Source organism: Lytechinus variegatus, chromosome 2, assembly GCF_018143015.1.
Source record: "Lytechinus variegatus isolate NC3 chromosome 2, Lvar_3.0, whole genome shotgun sequence".
In the NCBI taxonomy this organism is placed as follows: Eukaryota; Metazoa; Echinodermata; class Echinoidea; order Temnopleuroida; family Toxopneustidae; genus Lytechinus; species Lytechinus variegatus.
Window position 1 is genome coordinate 11,819,453 of NC_054741.1, and position 12,330 is coordinate 11,831,782.

General features: G+C 37.0%; 1 protein-coding gene across 1 annotated transcript; it reads right to left on the reverse strand.

Moving 5' to 3' along the window:
* Positions 1–1,263: 1,263 nt before the first annotated feature.
* On the reverse strand, positions 1,264–8,785 carry LOC121407325 (coiled-coil domain-containing protein 113-like). The gene is made up of 7 exons (XM_041598362.1): positions 8,554–8,785; positions 7,030–7,318; positions 5,243–5,479; positions 4,605–4,760; positions 3,829–3,936; positions 2,981–3,136; positions 1,264–1,857 (listed from the first exon to the last, which is right to left on the reverse strand). Exons 1-7 carry the CDS (start codon positions 8,655–8,657, stop codon positions 1,777–1,779), a joined length of 1,131 nt encoding a protein of 376 aa, XP_041454296.1. The 5' UTR covers positions 8,658–8,785; the 3' UTR covers positions 1,264–1,776.
* Positions 8,786–12,330: the final 3,545 nt, after the last annotated feature.

The window sequence follows — 12,330 nt, forward strand, 5'->3', positions numbered from 1 at the left end:
CTGAAACACGCACAGGATGTTCAGTGATACTTGGTTACTCTAATGTCCAAGTTTAACGAACTAGACCAATAAACTTTCAAAGTTATGATGGTAATTCAACAGATACCCCCGATTCGGCCAAAGTTCATTGACCCTAAATGACCTTTGACCTTAATCATGAGACCTGAAACTTGCACAAAATGTTCAGTGATGCTTGATTACTATTATGTCCAAGTTTCATGAATCAGATCCATAAACTTTCAAAGTTATGATGGGAATTCAACAGATATCCCCAATTCGGCCAAAGTTCATTGACCCTAAATGACCTTTGACCTTGATCATGTGACCTGAAACTTGCACAAAATCTTCAGTGATGCTTGATTACTATTATGTCCAAGTTTCATGAATCAGATCCATAAACTTTCAAAGTTATGATGGGAATTCAACAGATATCCCCAATTCGTCCAAAGTTCATTGACCCTAAATGACCTTTGACCTTGGTCATGTGACGTGAAACTCATGCAGGATGTTCATTGATACTTGATTAACCTTATGTCCAAGTTTCATGAACTAGGTCCATATACTTTCTAAGTTATGATGTCATTTCAAAAACTTAACCTCAGGTTAAGATTTGATGTTGACGCCGCCGCCGCCGCCGTCGCCGTCGGAAAAGCGGCGCCTATAGTCTCACTTTGCTTCGCAGGTGAGACAAAAACAATAGAAACTCTTTTTACACATGTAAATGTTTTTGCAGTTCTAGATTCTGGGGTGATATTATGGAACCATGTCATATATTTTGTAATTTCTCTCCCGAGATGTGACACTGCTATGATTGTCACAAATCAGTATTCTGAACATTGTCTTTTCTCTGTCATTTTCTCTCCATGTTCCTGCCCATTATAATAAAATAATCATTAGTTCCGAGTGGAAGCCCTTCTAACAGGAAGGCCCAATGGCACATACTGACACACTTAATTACAAAGAGAAACAGGGAGCTGTGAAGGATTTTTAGAAGAGAGATTTTTTTTAAAAAGGAAAACATTAAAAAAAAGAGGATTTAATATTTAGGGTCTAACTATTTGTACCATGAATAAACATTTTTGAAAATAGTCATGGATGATGAGTGGAACTAAAACAACAATCCAATCTAAATATTTAGTCTGCAGGTTATCGGGATATTATGGTACCAAACGAAATCACAAAATGAATGACTGCTAGAATGTGTCATAAATTTTGTCATATCTTTTGCTTGTATATTGGGATTATGCGCATTTATGAACTATGTAAAGAGAAGATACAAAATTCATGACAATTTTAATGACAAAAGTTATGATATCCACCAGAAAAGAGATTCTGTCATATCTCTGAGAAAAGACAATGTTTAGAATACCACCCCTAGCCTACAATGATGAACAATATAAATCTATTATATACACTATACATAGTTTCACATTATCGTTCTTGTCCCCATTGAAGGATATAAACTTGTGGTACAGGTGCAATTCATGCTGCAATAAATATCAAGTCCAGGTGAGCATTCCATGAAACAAACATTTCATACTTTTACTGAAATCCTTTCATCTGATTGGCTCAGAAAAAAATTGTCTGTGAAAATCACTGACTACTTGCTTTATGAAACACTTCCCAGTTCCCAATTTGCATCAAATGTCACACCTTGAATAGGAAGAGTGAAGCGAAGAACCAGGTATTAATTCCTCTGATCCCACCAGTTTAGGAGCATACAGGGGCATGTCATTATTTTAACAATAGTTCTTAACCTAGGGAATAGGAACAGCTTTATGCAATGACACCCCACTGCTGGTGTTCGCTGGACATTCTCATCTGTTGCCAGGTCTTTCGATGCGTCTTCAAGGCCATCTAGAAAGAAAAGAAGGAAATGACATATAGGAATAAAGCAAAGGTTCTATTAAAAACAAATTTACCAATTGGGGCATTCCTGTTTCTAAAGCGTACACTTTATCTTGTTAACATCTACAATTTATTATTTGTTGTCATCATGTAATACTTGATAGCAGAATATTATTATCATAGTTGATTTTTTTTAAATCAACCTGTGGTTCATTGTAGAAAGCAAAAAAAAAAGGAGAAGATGGAAAGAGATTGAAAAAAAATATTCTGCTTTCTTCCTTCAAGTTGAACATTCCTAAAACAGTGATGAAAAGTTATCATCAGCCTATTGAGATCTAGTTGAAACTGTAATAAAAATGTACCTTGACTAATCAGACTACACTCTATTTAAAGAAAAAAATGGCTAACATATCATACCGGTAAACATGTTTTGCAATAGGGTGCTGTTCAAAAAACAACAACTTGCATCAGGCAAATACATTTTCATTTACAGGGGCTACTTTTCACAATGTACTTCCTAGACCTGCAACATTGGAGAAGCTTTGACATTGTGGGGAATGGGGATTTTCCAGGATTTTTTTCTTATTTTCTAGAGCTCTTTGGAGCATTTGTGGGCGAAGTGCCCTGAGCCCACATGTAATTTCCCGATATGCATTATAGAACCCATGAGATGTCTGTTTATGTAACATGTATCATACAAAGTGGTGTGCACATTTACTGTGGCGCTGCCAGCATGAGTGTTCATAATCTCATGCAGAAAGTGATGGCTGATATGCAATTATTTTGATTGTTGGATAATAAAAAGTCACCAGAAAACATGATTGAGATATCCGACGATCTCTTTCTTTTTAAGATAACACTATTTCTTTTGTATTTTTCCAAGCAGTTTTATGCCAAATTATCCTGATACTGTCACTTTTGACTACTGGGACCGTTTAACAAAGAGGAAAATATATGGTTAACTTTGCCATTATTGTAACTACCATAATAACAGGGCTCAGCAGCCAATCACAATCAAGGCTACAATGGAGGTTACAACAATGGCAAAGTTACCATAGTTTTAAGTCTTTATGAAATGGATCCCTGGCAGATATGGCCGGCCAATAGGCCAATAAGTATTTTCCTTTCTTACTTCTGCAATTTCGACTTTCCTCTCCCAGCTCTTGACCGTCTTTTGAAGCTCATAGAGATCAGCTTTCTCCTGGACATACTCTACCACCTCAGGAACCTTGTAATCCTCAAGCTGATGTCGAAGCCTTCTGTTCAACTCTTCCGCTGAGGACCTCTCCTAGACACGTAAAGAGAACATTGATAAATATAATTAAAATGCCATCATTATACAGACAACTGCTCTTTGACTTTTGGAAATCAAATTGATGGGGGGGGGGGAGACAATAGTCAATCAACCATAGAAAATAGTGAAAATCAATGTGGAATGTAAAGATGAAAAGTGGAACGCCTCTGGCAGTCTTGCCTGCAGTACCTGATTCAATACAGCAGCTGTGCTGACTTTGAAAATGACTATAGAATAATCATTCACAAAAAAAAAAATTCATATAATGATTAAAATACTATGTTCATTGGCTGTAAACAACATTGAACCTTAATCGTGTGATCGAAGACTTGTCAAGACGACCAGTGACACTTGATTACCCTATGTCCATGAACTAGATTCATAAAGTTATGATGGGAATTCAACAAATATCCCCAACCCAGCCAAAGTTCATTGACCTTGGTCATGTGACCTGAAATTCAAGATAAGTTTTATGAACTAGATCCATATACTTTTCAAGTTATGACATTTCAAAAACTTCATATTCAGTTAAGATTTTGATATTGATTCCCCCAACATGGTCTAAGTTCATTGACCCTAAATGGCCTTTAACCTTGTTCATGTGATCTCAAACTCTGGCAGGAAGCTCAGTAATACTTGTTTCATGAACTAGTTATGACATTTCAAAAACTTAACCTTTACCTCACCTCCTCTACAGTTTCTGTTTCAGCATCAATTCGTGAAAGTAGTTCATTTCTGGATGCAATTTCATTTCCTAATCTGTCTGATTCCATCGTGAGGGTCTGAAGTTTTTTCTGCAGTGAGTGAATAGTAACAGAGAATGGTATACGAAAGAAAATCACATGAAGGATTTTTGAAAATAAAAAAGGAATGCAAATGTCAGGAAATGACCTGCATAACCCCCCCCCAACATGGGTTTGCAATAGTATTTATTACTAAAAAAATGACTCCATAAAACAATTTACATGTATCTTACATTATTTATTCCTCTGAAAGAATTCGCACTTTGCAGTATTTGTTTGTACCAAGACCCAACATACATTTTTAAAAATTCACCATTGTTTTCAAAGAAAAAAAAAGAAAGACTGTATATCTGCATTATTCATAAAATCTAATGAAGGAAAATATTAAGGGGGGGGGGGGGCCTTGGGGCAAATTCGTCCCCAAATGCCCCAAGACACCTGGAAATTAACACAGAGCTCCTTAAATTTACATGGAGTCCAATGTAGACTGTAACACAATGTAGAAAATTTTGGCTGGTGAGTTCAACATGTAGCTCCAGGGGAAGAAAAATCATTTCCCCCCCTGCCTCAATATAATAGATTAAATTACCCCTAAAACAAATTTTCCTTTTCAGATCATAATCTATAATAAAAGTAAATCAATGTATGGGAATCTCAGCTTGGAAAAAAAAAATAAAAGAGAAAACACAGTAAGTGAGCAAAACAAGAAGATTTCTGACCTTGTAGGAGTTGAGGACTTGCAATGTGTTTCCAGCCATGAGTTTGAGTCTAAGAAGATCTTGGTTTCTCTCATCGATCTTCTCCAGGTATTGACTGTTCTCAATCTTTAACTGCTGGAAGTCTACCTCATGAAGCACCTCTCCCATCTCTTCTTTCTACAGATGAAAGCAAATATGAAATCAAAATTTGTCTACAAAGACTGCTAAAGATAGGTACAAAATCGTTTTTATGGGCAATCAGTATTTAAAAATATTTTCAAACTTAAAAATGGCAAAAATGATCAATATTCACTGTCGTTATCAATTCTGTGGTCTTGATAATGTAAGCAAAAAGCAACAACTCTCTCTGGAGTCCTTATATATTAACCTAGATGGTTAAATCGATTTCTGGCTCTGGAAGCATTAATAAATTTGATATTTAGGTAACTACCATGTTTATGGTGCTTTGCAGCCATTAAAACTATGATAACAAACAAATAGACATATTTTTTTTTCTTTCAAATGATACACTGGAACATCATGGGCATGAACTGAAAAGGATAAAGAAGAAAGAAACAAATGACTACTGAACACATTATCACTGATGCTTACACAGCATACTAAATGATTCCTTGGATTATCATAGACATTTTTCTTACCTGCTTCAATTGGAGATGCAGTTTCTTCTTCTGGACTTTCAATGTGGAATTCTTTAGTCTTAGCTTTTCAATGAGAGCATCTCTAGACCGTTGCTTGTCCTCATAGTAGCGGATGACCTTCTCTGCAACGACTTTCTTGGTTCTGTCATTGACGGAGCCCTTCAAGATGTCACGCTCAAACTCATAGCGAGATTTCTTCAGCTCAGCGCACCTCGTATCTGCTTCCTCCATTACAGCCTGTAATACAACATGGTGGCATGCTTTTTGTAGAGTTATTTTGTGACAACATCAAATTAATTTTAAAAACCAATGACTAAACAAGGAACTGTTTCACAAAGATTTAAGTATGACATGCATGCAGGGGTCAGATAAAACAGATCGGGGACCACCCTATTATGTTGTCAATAATGATATAAAGCATTAAATACTATACGCATGTTAGCGAATCAACCCAAAAATTAAGCATAATACATACTGTAGGATCTACAAAGGAAATGATCAAAATATCAATTCTTGAAAAGGAGATAAATAATCATGATTTATTTTCAGTATAGGCCTACATAAATACAGCTAATTGAAATCATAAGACACTAGTGCTGTTGTCGGGAACAAAAATCCATGTCGACATGTCGCTTAAAAATTAATCCCGACATCGACAATGTCGACATGAAAAAGGGACCGTAATTTAGCCTAGGCTCCCTAACAAAAAAAATCATTCGATCGTGGAACATAACACTCTCAATCAAATGTATTCACCTTGACACGAGTGATATCCCCACACTAGATCTAGATCTATATAATACAGGCTCAGTTCGGGAAAACATATTTTCACTAAGCTAGAGTGAATTCACTTTCAAAATCACCGATTTAATCCACATCTTTTTCTGGAGAATCAAGTTTTGTACCACGATCCGGTCTCGAAAGCATTGCGCAATAACACTCGGAGCCAATTTGAGAATCACCAATTACAATAGTGATCATTGCGTATTATACGCTGGTACACATGTGCTGCAAACGCAAGCTCCTCAAATTGACAGTAAAAAATAATGAAAATCAACCGATAATTTCAGCATCACTGCCACGGCGATCCGTGCAACGATCTCCAAATGAAGGAAGGGAAGTTTTCTGTGACTTCGTGATTTGAAATAAGCGCTCAATTGCGGCGGTCACAACTTTGACAAAAAACGTTTATGTGAAAAGTAATGCATTGAGGAGCAACGTATTATCAAGCACGGTGAATAGCGATGGGTACATATGGATGGGTACGGTGAATGCTACTACGCTACGCTCGCTATACACTCGAGCGATCGTCGAGGGACAGCTCGATCGGGCAGGCCGGCCCCACTGCACTCAGGCACTGACGTATTTCTGCTGCCGCGCAGCTCGCAGGTATTTTTTCATTTAATGTGCCGCTTTATAGCTGAATAAACCTTTTAATCGCGCCACTTACTGTGGATAAAAGCTTCTAACTTTTCAGCTAAGCTTTATACTCGTGACTTTAGGCTAGACCCCTTTTTATTTTATGTTTGCATGTCGATGTGGGTGCGTGCATGTCGACATGTCGGAAACATTGAAAATCTTTCGTATGTCGACATCAATGTCGATATGAGGCCTATCGACAACAGCACTATATGACACAATGTACATAAATGTACAATAATTTTGTTTGTGTAACAATGGTATTTTGTACTCTTTGTCAAGTTAATTGAAAACTAATTCTTTAGGTTATCAAGTCTCAAAATATTTATTAAGGTGAGTAGATTACATTGTATGAAACATGACCTTACCTTGTAATTATCAAGAACCTTTTCTGACTCTTCTTTCAACTTCTCAATCTCCTCACGGAGTTCTTCAATTTCTCTCTGAGCTATATCACACTTCTGTTCGGAGGCAAGTTTAAGGTGTTTGTCTATGCCACTTCCCTTGGACTTGCTGCGCTTACGCATCACCCTTGTATCGTGTGTTGACTGACTTGGAGTAGGTGCCACAGTAGCCATGGCAGCCATGTTGGGCTCCACACGCTTGAGGTATTTATCAAACATCTCTGTTTCATTCTGCAATGCTTTGTTGCCAATCCTTCAAAACAGAATAGGAAAAAAATATTGAACATGAATCAAATTGAGACCAGTTTAAAATGAAAATATCCAAATATTTAACAAGAAATTCTACTTTACATGGTTGTGTTTTGTTTATTCAATATTCAAGGTTTTGTAATATGCTTAAGAATGAGATGGCCTTTTGTAAAGAAATTACCGTTTGTAAAAACAGGGTGAAAATGGTGGACTCTGTAATGGTGCTGGCCTGCACAGGAGCATGCACTGTGGCCGCCGCTAGTACTACTCTAGCAGGCTGCGAGCAGATTGAGAGAGGCCAATGTGTAAGAATAATTATCATTATTATACTAATTATTTATAATCACAACGAAATATTAAATTTTATTATTACTTTACAGAGCTACCAAGTCTCAAGCATTTTGGACTCTTGTTCATCCCCTAAAACCTCTGTCTCACGCAACTATCACAGCCTATCCCCATATACATTGTACACAATGTCTGTGATCTTACTCAGATTCACAGAAAATCTCACGCATAGCTGGTCTTTGAACTTGGCATCTCTGACTTTACTTTAAGTCCACGATGCTGTAGGCTTGAGTTGAGTGCCTGTTCATTGATCGTAGTATCTCCTCTGGTGGTAGTACAGTATCCATGCCATGGTATTAAAACAAAATATATAGATCTATACCGGTACTTAACACGAGAAAGGACTGTCAGAAGTGTGTACATGTAGGCCCTATGCTAGAAACCGTGGAAAAACATAGACAATACTGCCTACACTGGCTTATATAGAGCAAATCATAATTCCTTGACCAGTGCCTATCGAGACAAATTTTGAAGGAGTTGACTGAGTGAAGAGGCTGAAACAACACTGTCAGGAAGACTTTTCCACACATCTACAAGTTACTCCGTTGTTAGGCCCCTGACCTAGCCCACTCATTCAATGAACAAGGTTATATATAATATAACCTAGCCTAGCCCTACCAGTAGTCAGTACCGGTACTGAAAAAGGACTTTCTAATCAAGCCTAGAAAATTATTGTTTTGAAAAAAAAAAGGAAAGCAAATTAACAAGGCAACAAGAGTAAAACCTGACTAGTTTGCCTATTCAAAATAACGAGAAAACAAAAACATCTTGGCCTTGGACTGGACTGTAGTGTTGTCGAGCTAGCTGCAAGCTGCATGCAGCAGATCGAGCGGTACCGTCACCTCCTGTTCAGGCCCCCGGCCGCGGCCGGGCAAAGCCAATGTAACTTACTGGAGATCCTCAAGCAGTTGAGCCAGATCGTCGTCAGAAAGGTTGTATAAAGGATCATCTTGCTGATCTTGAGATGAGGTTGTCACACTTTCATTGTCTGCCATGATCTCTAATTCTAGTCAAAACACTATTAAACGTCAATTTAGGAGAATTTCGTTGATAACAAAGAAAATCAAAACGTTTGTTATCCGTAATATGAATTGGCCTGAAATATATACCGTATACAATTCGACTGGACGTGCGTGCACGAACCCCAATAGCGCGCGGATCTTACGGACCGTGTAATACACATGATATGTATGCATGACGTTCACGTACGCGCGCGTTGCTCCACAAACCGTACACGTTGCTATGATGAACGTATACCTTGGATACCAATCACAGAGGAAGAAAAAAATAAGTGTATATCAAATCCAACTCTGCACGATACCAAACATTGTAAGATAATAAAATCGTCAAATCCCAACCATTGTTAAAATAAGGATATATATTTTCTTAAATAATAGATTACGATACGACAGCAAAATGATTCTATCCACTAGTGTACCTACGGGGTGGGGGCAGGGGCTCAATTTTTTTTCTGCTGTGAAATGTCCTTTACATCCTGTTGAGGACCTTTTTTTTTGCTTGTCAATTTTTTTTCTGGCATGAAATCCTTTATTCGTGGTTGAAGACCTTTTTTTTTTGTCAATTTTTTTTGGCGGGCGATTTTCCCCCCCCCCTTGGAAAATCCTAGGTACGCTACTGATTCTATCCCAATAGGGCACTTTACATCACTCTTAGAAGTGGACTCATGATGTATTTTCTTTGATATTCCATAAAAGGTTATCGTTCCTAATATTTCCCAAAAAAGTGTAACAAAAATCTCATCAAAAGTAGATCAAATTTTCTTACAAAAATATTGCCCATTAATTGTAGATTGAACACCCCCCCCCAAAAAAAAAAAAAACAATGAAAGTAAAGGTAAAGCCGACGTCCGTGACAATTAAGATATCGGCGTTGTACATGTTTAAGGGTGCATTCAGGGAATACTTGTCAAGGGTACCATTTTGTTTCCAATGTTGAGGGTAGGGTTTCACAGTCAATACTTGTTACGGGGTGCTTTTTCAGAACATGGTAAATGCTTGTTTAGGGTGCTTTTCAAAACCCTATGGTCATGCATGGTATCCACTCGTCAATGGAAGTGGCCTTCTCCCTGTCTGTTGATCAGTCATCTAAAATTCAAGCTTAACCATTAGTACTTCCACTATCCCTGCATCTCCTTCAGACTTCTCGATCTGACCATGAACCAACTCCCGCCCTCTCTCCTCTCTGGACTTCTTCTCATTCTTACTCATGTTCATGAACTAATTCTTTGAAACACTCATACAAACTAATTCTTTGAAATACTCAAACTCACAAACTGATTCTTTGAAATGCTCACACACATAAGATAATTCTTTATAAAGGTCAAGTCCACTCCAGAAAAATGTTGATTTGAAAAAAAAAATCAAGAAAAATCAAACTAGCATAATGCTGAAAATTTCATCAAAATCGGACAATAAAATAAGAACGTTATTACATTTTAAAGTTTCCCTTAATTTTCACATAATGGTATATGCACAACTAAGTGACATGCAAAATGAGACAGTTGATCAGGTCCCTCACTCACTTTTTCTTGTATTTATTGTTTGAATTATACAATATTTAATTTTTACAGATTCAACAATAAGGACTAACTTGACTGAACCATATAGTATTAAAATAATGCTAATTCCAAATGTTCAGGGAGGAATTTCTTTGTTTCACTGGCAATTAGAATATTTTTTATATAATTGAATACAGAATGGTGAGTGGATGACATCATCAGTCTCCTCATTTGCATACCAACCAAAATGTGCATATAACTGTTTTGTGAAATTAAGCTAACATTTAAAATGTCATAACCTTATTTTACATCTGATTTTGATGACATTTTCAGTATTATGCTTGTTGAAATTTCCTCTTTTTATTCAATTTATATTTTTGTTGGGGTGGACTTGTCATTTAAAACATTAACTTTCTTTCAAAAAGGTGGTTCACAAACCTCGAGTCTCGCCTGATTTCACAATCAATAAAATATGCAATATGATCTCTTGACCCCTAGATGACCTTTTACCCCATCATCGTCAACAACACACATGTGGCATTACCCAAGGATCATTCACCCAAGCATGAACAAAATTGATGCAGAAATAAAGATATGAGAGCAAGTTGAACAAAAATTTAAACAAGTGGAATGCCTCTGGCCGTCTCACCTGCATCACGCGGTTCAATATAGCAGCAGTGCTGACTTTGAATACTACTCTAACTCGCACAAGATGTTCAGTGATACATGGTTACTCTTATGTCCACTTTTTATGAACTAGACCAATAAACTTACAGAGATATGATGGTTATTCAACAAAAAACCCCAACATGGCCAAAGTTCATTGACCTTACATGACCTTTGACCTTGGTCATGTGACCTGAAACGCGCACAGGATGTTTAGTGATACTTGATTACTCTAATGTCCAAGTTTAATGAACTAGACCAATAAACTTTCAAAGTTATGATGGTAATTCAACAGATACCCCCGATTCGGCCAAAGTTCATTGACCCTAAATGACCTTTGACCTTAATCATGAGACCTGAAACTTGCACAAAATTTTCAGTGATGCTTGATTACTATTATGTCCAAGTTTCATGAATCAGATCCATAAACTTTCAAAGTTATGATGGGAATTCAACAGATATCCCCAATTCGGCCAAAGTTCATTGACCCTAAATGACCTTTGACCTTGGTCATGTGACATGAAACTCTAATAGGATGTTCAGTAATACTTGATTAACCTTATGGCCAAGTTTCATGAACTAGGTCCATATACTTTCTAAGTTATGACATCATTTCAAAAACTTAACCTCAGGTTAAGATTTGATGTTGACGCCGCCGCCGCCGCCATCGGAAAAGCGGCGCCTATAGTCTCACTTTGCTTCGCAGGTGAGACAAAAAAGTATGGAAATGACCTCATCATTTTACGTTTTGACCCTTAAATGACATTGGACCTCATTATCCTCATTAGCACACATATGGTATTACCAAAGGTTTATTTGTACCAAGTATGATCATAATTGATGCAGAAATAATGAAATGGGAGCAAGTTGAACAAAAACTTGACATTTTGACCCCTAGATGACCTATGGCCCCATCATCTTCAACAACATACATGTGGTATTACCCTATGTTCATTTGTACCAAGCGTAAACAAAATTGATGCAGAAATAAAGAAATTGGAGCAATTTGAACAAAAATTGACCTTTTTGACCAAGATGACCTTTGACCCCATCATATTAAATAACAACCATGTGGCATAACCTACGGATCATATGTTCCAAGTATGAACATAATTGGTGAAGAAATAAAGATATGAGAGCAAATTTAACAAACATTTGTAAAAGACTGACAAACAGGAAAAGTGATCACTCGGTCTCTGCCGAACTTCATTCAGGCGGGACAAAAATATTGGTAACCCATGAACATACACCATTAAGAACAAAAGCATAAATACTTTGTAGTGTTGACAACAATAATTTTCAATATTTATTATTCATTATCATGTTTATGTACCATCAAATGAGTAGGGGAAAGAAAAGTAGGTATCTCAATCGACCCATGTGACACTTTACTTTGACACTCAGTGTTAACCATAAAAAATACTGAAATAAAATCACTTTCCTATGCACACCTCACAAACGGTGGACATTAATATATTTGGTGT

What these genes read in the sequence shown, in the direction of transcription:
- LOC121407325 (XM_041598362.1), bottom strand. Translation starts at nt 8,657, where the DNA reads ATGGCAGACAATGAAAGTGTGACAACCTCATCTCAAGATCAGCAAGAT. An exon ending in AGGTTCTTGATAATTACAAG is followed by an intron (nt 5,480 to 7,029) that starts GTAAGGTCATGT and finishes GTTGTATTACAG; the next exon opens with GCTGTAATGGAGGAAGCAGA. An exon ending in AAACAGAAACTGTAGAGGAG is followed by an intron (nt 3,137 to 3,828) that starts GTGAGGTAAAGG and finishes TTACGTGTCTAG; the next exon opens with GAGAGGTCCTCAGCGGAAGA.